The sequence below is a fragment of the Macaca nemestrina genome, chromosome Y (assembly GCF_043159975.1).
Source record: "Macaca nemestrina isolate mMacNem1 chromosome Y, mMacNem.hap1, whole genome shotgun sequence".
Lineage (NCBI taxonomy): Eukaryota > Metazoa > Chordata > Mammalia > Primates > Cercopithecidae > Macaca > Macaca nemestrina.
In genome coordinates, this window is record NC_092146.1 from 4,169,593 (window position 1) to 4,189,753 (window position 20,161).

General features: G+C 37.8%; 1 protein-coding gene across 14 annotated transcripts in view; it reads left to right on the plus strand.

Annotated features, from left to right (window-relative positions):
* LOC139360962 (ubiquitin specific peptidase 9 Y-linked) overlaps positions 1-20,161 on the plus strand; it is a 210,444-nt gene that overhangs the window by 45,691 nt on the left and 144,592 nt on the right. For 8 of the 14 annotated variants that reach the window (XM_071089445.1, XM_071089439.1, XM_071089447.1 and 5 more), the window contains 4 exons: positions 10,499-10,647; positions 12,333-12,412; positions 16,170-16,282; positions 17,569-17,787. In XM_071089445.1, coding sequence (XP_070945546.1) covers positions 10,499-10,647; positions 12,333-12,412; positions 16,170-16,282; positions 17,569-17,787 — 561 coding nt within the window. The remainder of the gene's footprint in view (positions 1-10,498; positions 10,648-12,332; positions 12,413-16,169; positions 16,283-17,568; positions 17,788-20,161) is intronic. The other 6 variants (XM_071089448.1, XM_071089449.1, XM_071089450.1 and 3 more) reach the window with 3 other exon arrangements.

Here is a 20,161-nt window from a genome sequence, read left to right on the forward strand (position 1 = left end):
TTGGCTTTTTAATTCCCATTTGTGTGTTTTTTCTTTCTTTTTCTATGACTCATTATTTTGCTTTCTGTAGGTTTTGTTTGCTGCTTATTTTCTAGTTCCTTGAGGCAGTATTTTGTTGATACTTGGATTTATGTTCATGATGTATATTGGTCTAGTTTTCTTGCGATATATTTGATTGTTGGTATGAGGGTAATGCTGACCTCATAGAATGGCCGAGAAAGAAAGTATTCCCTTTGCTTCCATCTGGTGGAAAAAAATGGTAGAGAATTGATAGGGTTTTATTTTTATATATTTGAGAGAATTTATCACTGAGCCTTTCTGGGTGTTGTGCCTTCTGTTTCAGAAGACTGTTATTTATTGACACTTTATTTAGAAAATATTGCCAATTCAAATGATCTGTTTCTTTTCTGAGTTTTGGCAGATTGTGTCTTTAAAGGAATTTCTGGTAGGCATAGAGTTGTTCGTAGTATTCCTTTATAATCCTTCAGTGCAGCAGCCCCAACCCTTTTGGGACCAGCAACTGCTTTTGTGGAAGATACTTTTTCCACAGATGGGGGGACGTAGAATGGTTTTGGGATGATACTGTTCCACCTCAGATCGTCAGGCATTAGTTAGATTCTCATAAGGAGCATGCAGCCTAGATCCCTCACACGGATCCAGTTTACAATATGATTCAGGCTCCTGTGAGATTCTGATGCGTCTGCTGATATGGCAGGAGGCGGGCTCAGGTGCTAATGCTGGCTTGCCTGACACTCACCTTCTGCTGCACAGCCTGGTTCCTAACAGGCCATGCACTGGTACCAGTCAGTATGTGACCTGGGGTTTGGGGATCCATTAATGACTATGGCATCTGTATTATATGTCCTCTGTTTAAATTCTGTAATTAATAATTTATGTTTCCTTTTTTCTTAGCCTGACTAGAGGCTTATTGATATTTTCAAGGAACCAGCATATATGGTTTTGCTGATTTTTCTGTTAATTTCTTGTCATTTTCATTCCTGCTGTAGTTCTTTTCTGCTTACTTTGGAATTAATTAATACTTTTTGCTACTTTTTTTTTAACGGAAGGTTTAATTATTGATTTTAGATGTTTCTTTTTAATATATGCATTCAGTGGTATAAATTTTTGTCTCAGTTCTGCTTTTGCTGTATTCCACAGATTTTAAGTTGAATTTTCACTTTGTGCAAATTTTATTTTTATTTCTCTTGAGCTTTCTTTCTCTCTCCCTTTTTTTTCTGTTTTAGACGGAGTCTTGCTCTGTCACCCAGGCTGGGAGTGCAGTGGCGTTTGGCTCACTGAAATCTCTGCCTCCTGGGTTCAAGCGATTCTTCTGCCTCAGCCTCCTGAGTAGCTGGGATTACAGGTGTGCGCCACCACACCTGTCTAATTTTTGTATTTTTAGTAGAGATGGGGTTTCACCATGTTGGTCAGGCTGTTCTCGAACTCCTGACCTTGTGATCCGCCTTCCTCAGCCTCCCAAAGTGCTGGGATTATGGGCAAGAGCCACCGTGCCCAGCCCTTTCTCTTTCTAAATAACTGATGTTATTTAGAAGTGTGTTAGTATCCAAACATTTTAGGATTTTACAACTGTCTTTTAGTGATTTCTGTGTCAATGTTATTGTGGCCTGAAAGCATGTGTTACATTTTTTTTTTTTTTTTGAGACGGAGTCTCACGCTGTTGCCCAGGCTGGAGTGCAGTGGCGCGATCTCGGCTCACTGCAAGCTCCGCCTCCCGGGTTCACGCCATTCTCCTGCCTCAGCCTCCTGAGTAGCTGGGACTACAGGCGCCCGCCACCGCGCCCGGCTAATTTTTTGTATTTTTAGTAGAGACGGGGTTTCACTGTGGTCTCGATCTCCTGACCTTGTGATCCGCCTGCCTCGGCCTCCCAAAGTGCTGGGATTACAGGCTTGAGCCACCGCGCCCGGCCACATTATTTTTATTTTAAATTTATTAAGGTGAGTTTTATGGCCCCTGGGCGGGTTATCTTGGTGAATGTTCCCACTGCACTTAAGAAGAAGCTATACTCACTGTTGTGGGGGAAATAATCTAAAGATATCAGTTAGATCCAGTTAATGGATGATGCTGTGGAGTTTTTTCTGTTTCTACTGATGTAGTCTGCTGGATCTGTCCATTTCTCATGGAAGGGTGTTGAACTCTTCAACTATCTTAGTGGATCAATCTAGTCCTCCTTGCATTTCTATCAGTTTTTGCCTCACATATTTTGGGGCCATATTGTTAGGAGCATATACATTAAAGATATTTCCAGCTTGTTGAATTGACCACATATATTACATTCTTCCTTGTACAATTCTCCTTCTCTGAAGTTGACTTTGTGAAGTTAGTATGGCTAATTTCCCTTTCTTTTGATTAGTGTTACCTTGGTATGTTTTTCTTCATTCCTTTAATTCTGATCTACATCTTTGTATTTAAAGTGGGTTTCCTATGGACAGCATATAGTTGGCTTTTGTTTTTTGATCTACTATAATAATCTTTTAATTGTATATTTAGGCCATTGATATTGAAGATGATTATTGATATAGTTGGGTTAGTATCTACACTGTTTGTTATTGTTCTCCATTTGTTACCCTTATTGTTTATTATTAATTTGTGTCCATTTTTTCTGCCTTTTGTGGTTGTAATTGAACATTTTATATATTTTTTTCTTTTCTTAGATTAATCATAGACTTTTATTTTTAAATTTTATAGTGGTTGCCCTAGAATTTGCAATAGGCATTTATACCAAATCCGTAAGTCCGCTTTCCAGTGTGGAGTCCATGTGTTGTCATAACAAAGTATCTGTAATTGTTTCCTCCTGTTCTTGTATCATTGCTGTCTTTCATTTCATTTTTACATAAGCTGTAATCCTTGAATACATTGTTGTTAATGCTATTTTAATTTAGTTTGTTATTTTTGAGACAGGTATCGCTGTCAACCCAGGCTAGAATGCAGTAACATGATCTTAGCTTACAGTAGTGTTGAATTCCTGGGATCAAGTGTTGCCACCTCAGCCTCCAAGGTAGCTAAGACTACAGGCATGTGCTAGCATATCTGGCTCCTTTTTTTTTTTTTTTTAAATTTTTGTAGAGGATCTCACTATATTTACCAGGCTAATCTCAAACTCCTGGACTCAAGCAACCCTCCCACTTCAGCCCTCCTGAGTCACTGGTATTACAGGCAGAAGCCACTGTGCCCAGCTGCTAATTTTATTTTAGAGAAACCATTATGTCTTAGATCATTTAAGATAAAAAGAAGAGTTTTTATGTTATCTTCATGCATTCATTACAGAATGCTTTTCTTTTGAAGATGTTTCTGTTGTATATCATTTTTCTACTGTCTCAAAAACTTGCAGAGCAGATACATTGACAACAAATTCTCTTGACTTTTGTCTGACCAAGTTTTTATTTCTCCACTTTTTAGGTATACTTTTGCAGAATACAGAATTCTAGATTGGTAGTTGTTTCCTCGCAACACTTCTAGATATCTTATTCCAGTCTCTTGCTTGTATGAAATCTTAGACCAAACCCAGTGTAATTCTTATCATTGCATTGCTTATAGATAAGATGTTTTCCTGTAGCATCTTTCAAACCTTTTATTTTTGATTTTCTGCACTTTGAATGTATTTCTAGGTGTACTCTTTTTGTTTGTTGTTGTTGTTGTTTGTTTGTTTGTTTTGGCATTTATCTAGCTTGGAATTCTCTGAGCTTCCTGAATCTGTCGTTTATTGTGTGGCACTAATTTGGGGAAATTTTTTAGTTATAATTGCTTCTGGTTTTCTTTCTCTTTTTTTTCCTTTGGCTATTTCCATTACATGTAAGTTGTTTCATAAGACAATTATGAACAACTTACATGTCTTATGAACATGTAAGTTGTTCATAAGACATGTAAGTTGTTTCATAAGACACACACACACACACATTTTTTTTGAGATGGAGTCTCGCTGTGTCGCCCAGGCTGGAGTGCAGTGGTATGACCTCGGCTCACTGCAACCTGCACTTCCCAGGTTCAAGTGATTCTCCTGCCTCAGCCTCCTGAGTAGCTGGAATTACAGGCACGTGCCACCATGCCTGGCTAATTTTTGTATTTTTAATAGAGACAGGGTTTCACCATGTTGGTCAGGCTGGTCTCGAACTCCTGACCTCATGATCCACCCGCCTCGGCCTCCCAGAGTGCTGGGATTACAGCCACCATGCCAGGCCTACTTTTTTTTTGTCAGCCTATTTTTCTCTGCTTTTCAGTGTTCAGATCTAATTTTTTTAATGAGTGCATCATTAAAATGCACAGGAATGAAGACGTTCTTCATTCCTGTATCACCTTGATTCTTTTTTAGAATTTCTCTCTCTGCTTACATTAACAGTCTTTCCTCTCATGTCATCTGCTTTATTCATTAGAGCCCTTGGTGCATTAATGGTAGTTATAGTTCCATCTGATAAATCTTTTTGTTTGGAGACGTGCTACCACGCTATTCCCCAGGCTGGAGTATGGTGGTGGAATCTTGGCTCACCACAATCTCTCCCTCCTAGGCTGAAGTGATCCTCCCTCATTAGCCTCCCAAGTAGCTGAGACTATAGGCATGTGCTATCACGCCTGGCTGATTTTTGGTTTTTTTTGGTGGAGATGGGGTTTTACCATGTTGACCAGCCAAGTCTTAAACTCCTGGATTCAAGCTGTCCACCTGCAATCACTTCCCAAAGTGCTGGGATTATAGGCTTGAGTCACTGTGTCTAGCCTCCGTCTGAAAAACCTGACATTCCTGTTAAATCTGAGTGTGAATTTGATGCTTGCTCTGTCTCTTCAGTTTTTTTTGCCTTTTAGTATGCATTGTAATTTTTTCTTGAGAGATGCACATAAAGTACTATGTAGAAAGGAATTTTGGTAGATGGGCTCTAATGTACTGGTAAGGTATTTGGGGAGGGGAAGCAGCCTGTAATCTATATCATTAAGTCTCAATGTCTTTGTGAGCCTGTGGCCATTGGACTGTGGCTTACATGGAACATGATGGGTATAGGGAGCTGGAATTGGGGTTTTAAATTCTACCATGTAGAATGCTATAGCAGGCTAGAGTTGAGTATCTTTTTTTCCTTTAGGTCACTTAGGCATTATAAAACCTTAGTAGGATAAACTAGTTTCTCTTGAGGGCTTACTTTTAATAGAACAGAATGTTCTTCTGTATTTCAAAATGGCAACTTTGCATCTTTCCCTCCGAGAAGCTCAAGGGGACTTTTCAGGGAAAAGTTAAAAAAAAAAATTGTGCATTCCCATAAAATTTGGCTTCTTAGTAGGTTTTTGTTTTTGTTTTTGTTTTTGTTTCTTGAGATGGAGTCTCACTCTGTCACCCAGGCTGGAGTGCAGTAGTGCGATGTCGGCTCACTGCACGCTCCGCCTCCCAGGTTCAAGCAATTCTGTGCCTCAGCCTCCCAAGTAGCTGGGATTATAGGCACCCACCAGCAGCCCTAGCTCATTTTTGTATTTTTAGTAGAGATGGAGTTTTACCATCTTGGCTAGACTGGTCTTGAACTCCTGACCTCATGATCCACCCACCTTAGCTTCCCAAAGTGTTGGGATTACATGCATGAGCCACCATGCCTGGCCTCTTAGTTTTTAACTTGCATTGCATACTTCCTACCAGGAGCCTTCAGTAATTCTTTAATTACAGGTTAGGTTTTCATACTTTGGGACTGGTTGCCACAGAGGCTTAAGATCTACTCAGATTGTCTATTTCTTTATAACTTGTTCTTGGTGTAGATTGTATGTTTCTGGGAATTTGTTTTTTTCTCCAGGTTATGCAGTTTGCTGGGATACAGTAGTTTATAGGATGCACTGATAATCCTTAACTTTTTTTGTATAAAATCTATAGTAACGCCTCTTTTGTTTCTAATATTAATTATTTGGCTCTTCTTTTTTTAGTCAATCTAGCTAAAGGTTTGGCAGCTCTTTATCTTTTTCAAGAACAGAATTTTGATTTCATTGGTTTTTCTTAGTTGTTTTTCTATTCTCTGTTTTGTTTACATCTGTGCTTGCTTTTGCTTTAATGTGTCACTTAACGAAGGCATATGTTCTGAGTAATGCATTGACAGTGATTTCACTGTCTTGCAAACATCACAGTGTGCTTACACAAACTTGGATGGTATAACCTACTATACATGTAGGCCAGTTATTGCCTTAGGTGACTAACCTGTTAGCATGTGTTGAATATGGCAGGTAATTATAATACAGTGGTAAGTTCTAAATAAAAAAAATTTAGTAAAAATGGAATATTACAATATTATGAGATGACCATTGTATATTTAGTTCATCTTGAATGAAATGTTTTGTGGAGCATGGATGTATTTTGTTATTCTTTTAGTTCTTTAAGGTGCAAATTTTGGTTGTTGATTTGAGATCTTTTTTTAAAGTGCTTTAGGGTTCCCTCAGCACTGCTTCTGCTCTATCCCATAAGTTTGGTATTTTTTCGTTTTTATTTGCCTCACATATTATAGTTTCTATTGGACTTCTTGTCTTTGATGGATAGGCCATTTAAGACGTATTGTTTAAATTCTACTTATGTATGGATTTTTGGGGTTTTTTTTCTGCTGTTGATTTCTTTTTTTATTTTTGAGGCGGAGAGTCTCGCTGTGTCACCCAGGCTGGAGTGCAGTGGTGTGATCTCAGCTCACTGGAAGCTCCGCCTCCTGGTTTCACACCATTCTCCTGCCTTAGCCTCCCAAGTGACTGGGTCTACAGACACATGCCACCAAGCACAGCTAATTTTGTTTTTGTATTTTTACTAGACAACAGGGTATCACTGTGCTAGCCAAAATGGTCTTGATCTCCTGACCTCATGATCCGCCCACTTCGGCCCCCCAAAGTGCTGGGATTACAGGCGTGAGCCCCTGTGCCTGGTCTCTTCTGCTGTTGATTTCTACTTTTATTGTATCCTGATCTGAAAAGAAACTTTTATGAGTTAAGTCTTCCTATATTTGTTAAGATTTATTTTGTGGCATTGTGTGTCCTGATGAATGTTCCATGTGCCCTTGAAAAGAATGTGCATTCTGCTACTTTTGTGAATGTAGAGCAGGAATCCCCAGTCCCAGGTCGGACCATTACCACACTGTGGCCTGTTAGGAAGCGGGTTGTACAGCAGAAGGTGAGCATCAGGCAGGTGAGCAAGCATTGCCATCTGAGCCCCACCTCCTGTCAGATCAACGGCAGCATTAGATTCTCGTAATATGTAGGTTGCATGTTCCTTATGAGAAATCTAGATTCTGATGATCAGGTTTCATCCCAAACCCTTCCACCCCTCGACTGGCTCCATCCATGGAAAAATTGTTAATTGTTGTTAATCTCTTACTGTGCCTCATTTATAAATTTAACTTTATCATAGGTACGTACGGATAGGCTTGACTGTGACTGTGGTGGGTTCATTTCCACAGTGGTTTACTCACATGGCAGATGGGTAGAGGCCTGTTTCTTACCATGTAAATCCCCTCATAGGGCTGCCTGAGTGACTTCAGACATGGCGGTTAACCTTTGCCAGAGAAACTGATCCAAAAGAGAGGGAAGAAAAAGCCATAGTACCTTTCATGACCTAGACTCACAAGTCGCATTGTCATTTCCACAGTATCCTACCTGTATGTTCTAGGTCAGAAACACACCTAAGGGTTACGTTCATATAGCATCATTAATCTGAAAGTTTGGTTATATTATTATTACCTTTCTATTTTAGAGAATATAACTGTTTTCTCACTGGCCAGAATGGGGTTGGTTAATTCAAGCTTAGAGACTGTTGAATCAGAGATAGGTAAGATTCAGTGGTCTTCTATTTTGTTCTTACTTTCCAATAGACTATGGTGGGGCTCTTTCCATTGTTTCAGTGAAACAGTGCTGAAATGTTTCACTCTCTTCTTTGGAGGTCTCCATTAGGTTTTATTATTCCCATCTATGGCACTTGAACATCCAGAATATATCCTAACAGGAAATCAAACATTCCGCTTCAAGCCTTGTAAATAATGTGTTAAAGTTTTACTGAAGCTTATCTTCCCACACTTTCTGTGACTTTCCACTTGCATCTGCCGTGGATTTTGAGCTAGTTCTAAGCCTGCTGTCCATATCCATTGTAGGCAGAATTGTATTGGAATGAAATCATTAATCACAGTTATCTTGTCTGTATGTTTCTGGAGTATTTTTTCTTACCCAGGTAGCTTCTGCAGTTTTTTAAACAATTAGTTAATTTTAGCCACTTTTCAGTTATAGAGAGACGCAGTAATCTGTTGCAAATACCACATCTGACTTGGAAGTTGAAGCCCACATGCATGTGCTTTTTGTTTCTCTTGCTTTTGAAATTTCTGTTCGTTTGGCTATATACAGTAAATGTCACTTGGGATGCAGTATATACAAATACTGGGTTTGACAAATGAAAGACTTGTAACCACCAGTATAATGAACATGTAAAATACAAAAATCTATTTGCACTGTCCCTGTATATTTAACTCTTCCCTTTTCAGTTCCTGGCAAATGCTGATCTGCTTTTCATTTGTATGTTTTGCCTTTTTCTTTTTCTTTTGATTCCTTAACTAGAGATGGGGTCACCCTATGTTGCCCAGGCTAGTCTCAAACTCCTGGGTTTAATCGGTCCTCCCATCTTCACCTCCCAAAGTGCTGGTATTATGGATGTGAGCTACCATGCTGCATAGTTTGTTTTTTCTAAACTCTTGTATAAGCATCATGCTGACTTAATCTTTTGATATTTGGCATTATGCATCTAGTATTCTTCCATGTTGTTAATGTTGCAACAAAAGTTTTTTTCCTGTCAATTGCTGAGTAGTATTTTATTGCATAAATGTACTAGTTTGTACATTTGCCTGTTGAAGGACTGTTGGGTGACTGAAAGACTGAAAAAGAAATAAGTAACTGTAATTTCAGTTTCTGAGTACAGACTTGTAACCACCAGTATAATGGTTCTGAGTACAGAAACTGAAATTATAGTTTTAAAATCTTGCAATGAAGAAAACATCAGCAAGTTCTATTAAACATTTAAGAAATGAGGTCAATTCTATACAGTCCTCTTCCAGACATACTTTTCAATTTAATCTTCCTAAACCATAATTGGTATTTGTAAGGAAGAAATTTATATGTTGCTTAAGTTAAATATTTTAATCTCTTTAATTATGAGTTGTTAATTCTTGATGTTTTGAGGAATCCAGCTTTATTGCCTTTTCTTGTTTGTCTCTCTCAAGAGAAACTGAGGAAGAAGAAAAGTAACAGCAATAGGAACCTGTAATCCCTAGTTATGAATTTTTATGTCTAAACTATTGGTTATTATTAAGGAATGTAGAGTTTTTTTGGAATAGGTTGTGAATCTATAATTATCTATAATCTATAAAAATAAGTTTAAAAAAGCAGGTTTCTACAGAATTTATGTAGTATGTAGTCAAACTAATTTATTAGAAGCTAAATTGGTGAAGACACTAAAGTAAACACAACGGTGCATGTAAGGGTGAAGATTAGTGCTACCTTTTATAATGTAGTTTGGGAATATAGCCTTAAAAGGAATTGTTTATCCTGTTTAGTCATTTTACTTCAATATCCTATCCTTAAGGAGATAATTCATAAGGTTTATTATGAGTGTATTTATTAACAGTAAACATGACAAAAACATACCCCTCTAATTTTTGCTTAGTCAACTCATGCAATAATTTGTAGCCATTAATTTTTTTTTTTTTTTTTTTTTTTTGAGACAGAGTCTTGCTCTGTCACCCAGGCTGGAGTGCAGTGGTGCAATCTTGGCTCACTGCAAGCTCCACTTCCTGGGTTCACGCCATTCTGCCTTAGCCTCCCAAGTAGTTGGGACTACAGGTGCCCACCACCATACCTGGCTAATTTTGTTTTTGTATTTTTAGTAGAGACGGGGTTTCACTGTGTTAGCCAGGGTGGTCTTAATCTTCTGACCTTGTGATCCTCCAGCCTCAGCCTCCCAAAAAGCTGAGATTACAGGTGTGAGCCACCGCACCTGGCCACCATTAGTTAATTTTTAAGATTCTTAATCACCCAGGTGCAGTGGCTCACTCATGCCTGTAATCCCAGCACTTTGGGAAGCTGAGGCAGGTGGATTACCTGAGGTCAGGAGTTCGAGACCAGCTTGACCAATATGATGAAATGCCGTCTCTACTAAAAATACAAAAAATTAGCCAGACGTGGTGGCAGGCGCCTGTAATCACAGCTACTTGGGAGGCTGAGGCAGGAGAATTGCTTGAACCCAGGAGGCAGAGGTTGCAGTAAGCCGAGATTGCGCCACTGCACTCCAGCCCAGGCAAGACAGAGTGATACTCCATTGCCGCCACCAACAAGAAAGATTATTAATCATGAGGGAAAATACTTCTATATTAACCTTATTAAAATTTAAAAAGATAAACAGTGTGACCCTAGTTGTATTAAATATTTGAGCATATATATGGACACTTAAAAATAGATATTTTTCCTTAATCTGTGGTTTAAATTTGGAATATTTAATTTTTAATTAAGACCTCATCACCTGATTCTTCCAATGAGAATTCCATAGCAACTCCTCCCCCAGAGGAACAAGGGCAAGGTGATGCCCCACCACAGCACGAAGATGAAGATCCTGCATTTCCACATACTGACCTGGCAAAGCTGGATGACATGATCAACAGGTGCATTTGTTTGGATTTGTTTTATTAATGGATGCCGTAAACTAGAAAAGCAAAACTACTTACTACCAGCATTGCAACTAGGAGTACATGAGAAAAAGAAAAAAGTAGCTTGTAGTGTCTCAAGTCTTACTCTTTTAATAGTCTGAACATTTTAGTCCTAGCTGAACACTTTGCAGCTCATTGTACTTAGTGCAGGCATTTCTTGTGGATTTTAAATATTGGAAGGTAATGACAATATGAATACAGTTTCAAATTAATGATGCTCTATGAACCCTTCCTGTGTTTGTAGCCTAGACAAATAGGTAGGTGTTTTGTTTTGAATGTTTACAAACATTTCTCTTTGATAACAACTTCGTACCAGAGTTCTGGAGAACTTTTCTCGGTTGTGGAATGTCCATTTGCTACAGCAGGGACCTTATTGCAGAAGGTTGTATTGCTTCTTTCTCTGTTTTGTTTAGTGGTTGCTGATTTCTGTTAGAGTGTGTTTTTCATAAGGACTAGAGAACTGAAACTGTTAGTAAATCCTTAGTGGCAGGAAGAATTTTTTTGGGTGTCCATGTAAAAGCAACAAAAAGGATAGAATCAGTTTACCCTTTTTTAGTTTTATTTTTTTTTTTGACACGGAGTCTCGCTGTCTCCTAGGCTGGAGTGCAGTGGGGCGATCTCGGCTCACTGCAAGCTCCGCCTCCTGGTTTCACGCCATTCTCCTGCCTCAGCCTCCCGAGTAGCTGGGACTACAGGCGCCTGCCACCGCGCCCGGCTAGTTTTTTGTATTTTTTAGTAGAGACGGGGTTTCACCGTGTTAGCCAGGATGCTCTCCATCTCCTGACCTCATGATCCACCCGTCTCGGCCTCCCAAAGTGCTGGGATTACAGGCTTGAGCCACCGCACCCGGCCCAGTTTACCTTTAATAGATTATATGTATTGAGGCATCTTTTTAAAAATGAAAACAGATATTTGGGAATTTTGCTGTTTCTTAGTATAGGGATTAAGGGACAGATGAAAGAAAGTTATTTCAGGGGAGTAGTGGGGGTTAGTCAGTAGACGTAGTTGCAGAAAGCTGAACTTTTTATAAAACTAAGGAATGTACCAGGTGAGTGTGTGGTGCCCTTTGCATCACTTTTTAATGTAGGAGTGTACTTAAGATGGCATAGAGGCTTTCTGTATTGCCTTTTGATATAGGAATGTACCTATGACAGTAGGTTTAGAGGCTCACACCTGAGACATGATCTTTAGGAAAAGGTGAGATAAATGTCTTGTTGAGATCTCCTAATTTCTTTTGTCTTTGTGAAGGGAGTAAAATAAAACATTTGCCACACTGTATCCTTTTACTAGTAAATATGAGCCCCCAAAGAGCATTTTCCTACTAATAAATTGTATACATTTAATTGATAATTGAATAGGTTAGTTTTAGTGTTCTATGGAAGCTATTGAAAGAATTCACTGCCATTGCTGTATCTCATTTGACAGTGCCTAAAAAAAATTTTGTATGTAGACACAATAGATGTCTTTTAATTTTGCAATGTAGATAATTTGCCCACTTCCTTTTAAAAGTGTTTATGGTGAATATAATGTAGTCGGAATTTCTCACTTTTTCATAGTAACAGTAATTATGGTAGGTAACTTACAGTGTTTCATTAATATGAAACCAGTAAAGCTTCTTTTTGTTTTATAATAATTCTTAGGCCTCGATGGGTGGTTCCTGTTTTGCCAAAAGGGGAATTAGAAGTTCTTTTAGAAGCCGCTATTGATCTTAGTGTAAAAGGTGAGTTTGGATGTACATTTTCTATAATAAGTATTCCTATATATACTTACACCTTGTTTTTAAAGGCTTTTCGTCCCTCTGTTACAAAGGTACTGTTTATTCCTAGTTTATAATATCTCACAAATCTTCCTGGTAAGGATTATTTTACATATATACATGCATATTATGTATACTTATTACATATATACATACACACAAACAAATATACATACTTCCCTATAGTAAAGGTCCATAGAAATCTGTAGATAGCCTTTAGAGATACTTGGAGCCATTTAACTATTATATGTAATTTTATATGTCTAACCGTATTTCTAAGGTGAGAATATATATTTTTTAATTTTTTTTTTTTTTTTTTTTTTTTGAGACGGAGTCTTGCTCTGTCGCCCGGGCTGGAGTGCAGTGGCCAGATCTCAGCTCACTGCAAGCTCCGCCTCCTGGGTTTACGCCATTCTCCTGCCTCAGCCTCCTGTGTAGCTGGGACTACAGGCGCCTGCCACCTCGCCCAGCTAGTTTTTTGTATTTTTTAGTAGAGACGGGGTTTCACCGTGTTAGCCAGGATAGTCTCGATCTCCTGACCTCGTGATCTGCTGTCTCGGCCTCCCAAAGTGCTGGGATTACAGGCTTGAGCCACTGTGCTCGGCCTATTTTTTAAATTTTTAAAAAGATTCTTATCAGAAGTTAGAAAATATTTTCCAGAATATGATAGTTCTAAAGTCTGCTATATAAAGTAATGTACATTAAAGCATATATTACAATTTAAAAAGTACTGCATAGAGGTTTATTGTATGACATCACATTTGGTGACCTTTTTATACTTAAGTCACATGTGATTGAGAAATGTGTTAATTTGTGATTGAGAAATATGTTAATTTGGAAAAAATTTTGCCAATAATTTTTATTTTATTATTATTTTTTGAGATAAAGTCTTGCTCTGTCACCCAGGCTGGAGTCAGTGGTGTGATACCAGCTACTGCAACTTCCGCCTCCCAGATTTAAGTGATTCTCCAGCCTCAGCTCCCCGAAGTAGCTAGGATTACAGGCATGAGCCACCACACCTGGCCAGCCCCATCTTTTTTTTTTTTTTCTTAACGTGGAAATCAGTATTTCACTGATATTGAGTGTATATGTTTAATAAACTGTCTAGCTTACATATTTAGTTTTTTTTTTTTTTTTTTTTGAGACGGAGTCTGGCTCTGTTACCCAGGCTGGAGTGCAGTGGCGCAATCTCGGCTCACTGCAAGCTCCGCCTCCTGGGTTTAGGACATTCTCCCGCCTCAGCCTCCCAAGTAGCTGAGACTACAGGCGCCCGCCACCACGCCCGGCTAGTTTTTTGTATTTTTTAGTAGAGACGGGGTTTCACCGTGTTAGCCAGGATAGTCTCCATCTCCTGACCTCGTGATCCACCCGCCTCGGACTCCCAAAGTGCTGGGATTACAGGCTTGAGCCACCGCGCCCGGCCTAGCTTTTTTTTTTTTTCTTAACACAGAGTTGAAGGGTTTTTCTCAAGAAGAGAAAACTCTTAAAACATGAAGCCTTAATTTTTTAAAAAAACAACCTGTGAAGAAAATTTGACATTTTTACTCTCAGCCACAAGTACAAGCTTTGGGTATGAATGAAGCATTTTGGATGATTTTGTTGTAATAGTAGGTGCAGTAAAATTAATGGATGAGCAGATTTTGTAATATTTCATATTTATTTATTTATTTAATTTTTTATTTTACTTTATTTTATTTTTTTTTTGAGGCGGAATCTCGCTTTGTCGCCCAGGCTGGAGTGCAGTGGCGCTATCTTGGCTCACTACAAGCTCCGCCTTCAGGGTTCACGCCATTTTCCTGCTTCAGCCTCCCCGGTAACTGGGACCAAAGGCGCCCACCACCATGCCGGGCTAATTTTGTTTTTGTGTTTTTAGTGGAGACGGGGTTTCACTGTGTTAGCCAGAATAGTGTCATCTCCTGACCTCAGGCTTCACCCGCCTTGGCCTTCTAAAGTGCTGGGATTACAGGGGTGATCCACTGCCCCTGGCCAATATTGTGTATTTTTTTAAAGGAGTTTTGAAGGCTGTTAAGAGAGGTTAGAAGTATTTAATTTTTGTGCCATTCAACAGGAACTTAACTGTCAGTGTTGTTAGACAAATTTTTAATTCCTTTGGTATTCTGTTAAGTGTTTCTGTTGCTGAGTCTGACTCCGTGGTGATATTAATACTTTCATTTAATAACTATCCTACAGTCAGGCCGGGCGCGGTGGCTCAAGCCTGTAATCCCAGCACTTTGGGAGGCCGAGACGGGCGGATCACAAGGTCAGGAGATCGAGACCATCCTGGCTAACACGGTGAAACCCCGTCTCTACTAAAAATACAAAAAACTAGCCGGGCGAGGTGGCGGGCGCCTGTAGTCCCAGCTACTCGGGAGGCTGAGGCAGGAGAATGGCGTGAACCCGGGAGGCGGAGCTTGCAGTGAGCTGAGAACCGGCCACTGCACTCCAGCCTGGGCGACAGAGCGAGACTCCGTCTCAACTCCTACAGTCATTTAAAGACTGTCATGTTGTTTTATTGATCTTACCAATATGTGATCTAGTGACCTCTGAAAATATTTTATCAGATTGAAAATATTTCTCCTCATTTAAATTTCTTTTGTTAATTGCATATTTATTCATTAATTGAGCAAATGTCAAGGACTTCTGTACTGGATATGTTCTAGGGTCTAACACTACAAAATGAACAGAAACTGGAAATGGTATTTCAGTTTATAGCATTGATATTCAGTGGATGTATGTCATTTGCAGGGACTTTGCCTCTGTCATTTTTTTCTGGGATCATGATTACTGTAAGATACTGTAAGATTAAACTAGTTTAAATGATAGCGTAGTATGTATATAATTCAAATCAAAATATATATCCTTGTACCTATTTAATATGTTCTGAGTTGCTTGAAGAGTTACAGGTTTTCTAGCTGGGTGCAGTGATCCTGTAATCCCTGTAATCTCAGCACTGTGGGAGACTGAGGCCAGAAGGTCACCTGAGGTCAGGTGTTTGAGACCAGCCTGGCCAATATGGCAAAACTCTGTCTGTATTTAAACTACAAAAAGTAGCCAGGAGTGGTGGTGCATGCCTATAATCCCAGCTATTTGGAGGCTGAGGCAGGATAATTTTTTAAACCTGGAAAGCGGAGATTATAGTGAGCCAAGATTGTGCTACTGTACTCCAGCCTGGGAAATAGAGCAAGACTCTGTTTCAAAAGAAAAAAGTTTTCTTTTTTGATGGAGGCACTTGGATCTTGCTTTTCTTAAATCAAGTAAAGGTAAAAAGAAGCGAGAAACTTAGGATTAGTCTCTTAAATTTGATGATAAATGGGTAATTTACCAGGAAAATCAGGTTTTTTAAATTGTCACTTTTTAATTTTCAGTTTTTGAACCGTATTTCAGTAATTAAAATGCTGTGAAATGGTTCAATTCCCTGTCTACTAGTAAACATTCTTTAACTCCAATGTCATGTTTTCAAGCTTTCAATTCATTACTTGATTTGATGTAGTTTACACAACTGTTTCTAAAATTTACTGAATATTATATTTCATTCCTTTTTCTGAAATCCCATGTTTTTTCACCTTTTTAACATCTTATAATGTCATGTCCCATTTCAAAAGCCACAACACTATTTGTGAATTGGAGACCATAATAGTTTGTAGCAATTTATTATGTTTAATCATGTAAGTGGCCAAATAATTTTTTTTTTTAAACATTCTTTGTTTGGCTCTTGTTTTAGGCCTTGATGTTAAAAGTGAAGCATGCCAACGTTTTTTTCGAGATGGACTGACAATATCTTTCACTAAAATTCTTACGGATGAGGCTGTGAGTGGCTGGAAGTTTGAAATTCATGTGAGTCTTGTATTTCATTTCTGGGACTCAGATTTACATCCCGTGGATTCGTTTTTGAAAAATACTTCAGTGCGTAACATATTAACATATCAAGTCTGCTGATAGATACTGCATAATGGAAGGTTACCATGGTCTTTAAAAATGAGCTTGTAGTTTTGATTTAGTAAACCTTGGTTTAACCTGTCCCCTGAAATTTCAATGACCTTGTAACCTTACACACAATACAGTGTATTTAATCAATTGCATGATAGTGTTGATTGGAAGAGGCCCTACTATTTTGTACCACTTGAGATAAAAAATATTTAAGCAGATTCTCAATGTAGCTGGGATAACAAAGGATGTAATTTCAGTGCAAATGTAAATGGTAAAGAAACTCAGTCTGCACAAATGTAAAGCAAAGAAACTATTTTCCAGAGTGTAATAGTTCGAAGGTAGGTTATGTGATGTGCAGAGAAAGAAAGAAGGAAGATTGGTAGAGAAAAAAGACCCCTGTCTTGAAAACTTAGACCAGAAACCAGTACTCACATAATTTTGTAATATGAGTTCAGACTTAGAGTTTTGATGCCAAAAGAGTCAAATAGAATTTAATATATTCTCAGCTTAGTAGTATCTTCAAGTGACGGGTAAAAGGAAACAACTAATCTCAGGTAATACTGTAAGTCTGATACCTGGATATATATGGCAGTCTGCCAAGTATCTTGATTCTAAGATCCTTTCATATTCCAGAGATTTTAAAAGTTACAAAAAATAAGGTATCTTTACTGAATTACTGTACATACTTCAGGCCTCTGGTTCTTATTTAGAAAATGCAGTTAACCAAAAGTTATGAATCAAATACATACTTTTTGATGACCTCAACCTAAAAAATACAACTTAGATATTTTCCACAAATGACCATGGCATACATATGCCAGCAGCTCTGAATTGACCTGTAACTTTTTCTTAGGTGTGGAAATTGAAATTTTGAAAATATTTCCTCTTAAGTAGAAATTCGAGAGAGAAAAGTGGAAATTGATGTGTGTCCTGTGGACATAAAGCAGAAATAGACAAACTGTGGTACCTACTTTGTTATCTTTCTCAAATAGCTTTTGAAATTAGGTGCAAATTTATGAAATAAATATTATTTTATCTTTATCAGTGTATTACTTTGATCACGATATTAGTGAAATAAGCCAAATTAAGATGACTAGTGCAGAAAAATGGAAAGAGATTATTAACAAAAATTAAATGTGTTTGAAATTGCAATGTTTTCTTATAAACTGTCTTGTATCCTATCCATGTAACAGAGATGTATTATTAACAATACTCATCGCCTAGTGGAGCTTTGTGTGGCCAAGTTGTCCCAAGATTGGTTTCCACTTCTAGAACTTCTCGCCATGGCCTTAAATCCTCATTGCAAGTTTCATATCTACAATGGTACACGTCCATGTGAATTAATTTCCTCAAATGCTCAGTTGCCTGAAGATGAATTATTTGCTTGTTCTTCAGATCCTCGAACACCAAAAGTGTGTTGGTTTGTTATTTTCAAGATTAAATATTAATTTTTTTTGTTTGTATTTGCCACAAACCGTTAGTGAGGTGAACCTCTCTTTAAATAATAATCAACAAGTCAATACATAATCTTGTTTTTTGTGGGATTCTGTTTAAAGGCCTGTTATTTAATATGTATAGCCTTGAACTCATGGTCAATAACCATAAAACTCATGCCATTTGAACAGGGCTTATTATGTATTGGTTGGTTGAATATGCCCTCTGAAGCATAGCATTGTGTTTCTCTGAGGAGAAGTCAGTATTTGCCAATTCATTGTTCACAGCTACTTTAGAGACTGCAATTACTGCAAATAAGCATGGACTGTTCTTTGTTTGTACTGTGTGTATATATTTTTTAAAACAGCAGAATACTTACATATATTTACAGACCGTATAAACTTAGTGAGATTTAAAAATTGTACTGTTTTGCTTTCATGACATACCATTAGGCATTTCTTGTAATGCCTAATTTTCTTAGGAGAAGATGGCTCAGTGTTCAACAGCTAAATCTTGAATCATGTAAGTAATCTTTGTAAGTGTACCTCAGAGGGAAGTTAGATCTGCTTTATACTCATCAGAATTACAGTTTTTCCTCAAGGAAGTGGGATAGAAGAAAACAAAACCTAATTATACACCAAAAAAGACAAGAAAGAAAAAACAGCTAAAACTACTGCACTAGCAGTCAAGGCTATGGAAAAGTCACCCAGTTTTGTTTATTTTCACTTCAATGTGTCAGTATCTTTCATATTACTGTAGTGGCTATTTCATATCTCAAAGTCAGTTTGATCATATTAAATTCAATTAATATTTAAGCACTTAAAACTTAACCAGCAGAAGAAAAAGAAAATAGAACATGGCTTTGACAAGTATACTGCATATGCACATGTGCGTGTGCTCACACACACGCAAACACACAAACTCACAGAATCCAAAAAGATAAAATGATACAGAATTCCTTTAAAGTAGTATAAAATTTTTGTGAACAGAGATAATTTACTTTTTTCTTTCCCATTGGTTCAAGTTGGTTAAATTCTGTTACTGCTTTTTCTTGTGTTATTTCCAGAGGCAGGACTTAAGTAGTGTATTGAATAGAAATGACAAAAGGAGGCATTCTTGATTGTTCCTGATCTTAGATAAATAGCTTTCAGTCTTTCATCATAGAATATGATGTTAGCCAAGAGCTTTTTACATAAAGTCTTTCTTATGTTAATGTCAGTTATTTCTATTCCTCATTTGTTTTTGGTGTTGATGGAGATGATCATGTGATTTTTTTTTTTTCCCCCTTCATTCTCTTAAGATTGTGTGTCATATTGATCGATATTTGTATGTTGAAGTGTCTTTTATTCCAGGGAAAAAAAAAGTCCCACTTGGTCATGTATATAATCTTTTTAGTATGTTTTGAATTTTGTTGTTAGTATAGCATTGCGGAATTTTGCATCCATATTTATAAGGGATCAATATTTATATATAGGGTTTTTTTTTTGTAGTTTCTGTGTCTTGTTTTGATGTCAGGGTAACACTGTCTTCATAGGTGAGTTTGGGTATGTTCTTAACTCCTCGGTTTTTTCGAAGAGTATGAGGATGATTGGTGTTCTTTAAGTGTTTGGTAGAATACTCCAGTGAAGTGATTGGGTTTTATTTCGGCTTTTTCTTGGGGTATTTTTGATGGCTGATTCTGTCTGATTAGTTATGGGCCTATTCAGATTTTCTATTTCTTCATGGTTGCATCTTGTGTAGATTGTATATTTCTAGAGAGTTGTCCTCCTATCTAGGTTATCCAATTTTTTATTTCTATAATGTACATAGTAATGTCTCCTCTTTTGTTTCTGCTATTAGTTATTTGAGTCTTCTCTCTTTTTCTTAGTCAAACTGGCTAGAATTTTGGCAATTTGTTTATTTTTTCAAGAACCACATTTTAGTTTTGTGTTTTTCTGCTCTATCTGCTAATCTCTTGCATTTCTATTCTTCTGCTATCTTTGGGTTTATTTTGTTATCTTTTTTGTAGTTCTTTTTTGTTTTTGTTTTCGTTTTTGATACAGTGTCTTGCTCTGTCACCCAGGCTGGAGTGCAGTGGCGTGATCTCAGCTCACTGCAACCTCCACCTCCCGTGTTCAAGTGATTCTTATGCCTCAGCCTCCATAGCTGCTGGGGTTACAGGTGCTCACCACACTACCTTGCTATTTTATGTGTTTTTAGTAAATGAGGTTTCACTATGTTGGTCAGGCTGGTCTCAAACTCCTGACCTCAGATGATCCACCCACCTCGGCTTCCAAAATGCTGGGATTATAGGCGTGGGCCTCTGCGCCCAGTTTCTTTTTGTAGTTCTTTAAGATATAAGTTTTCAGTTGT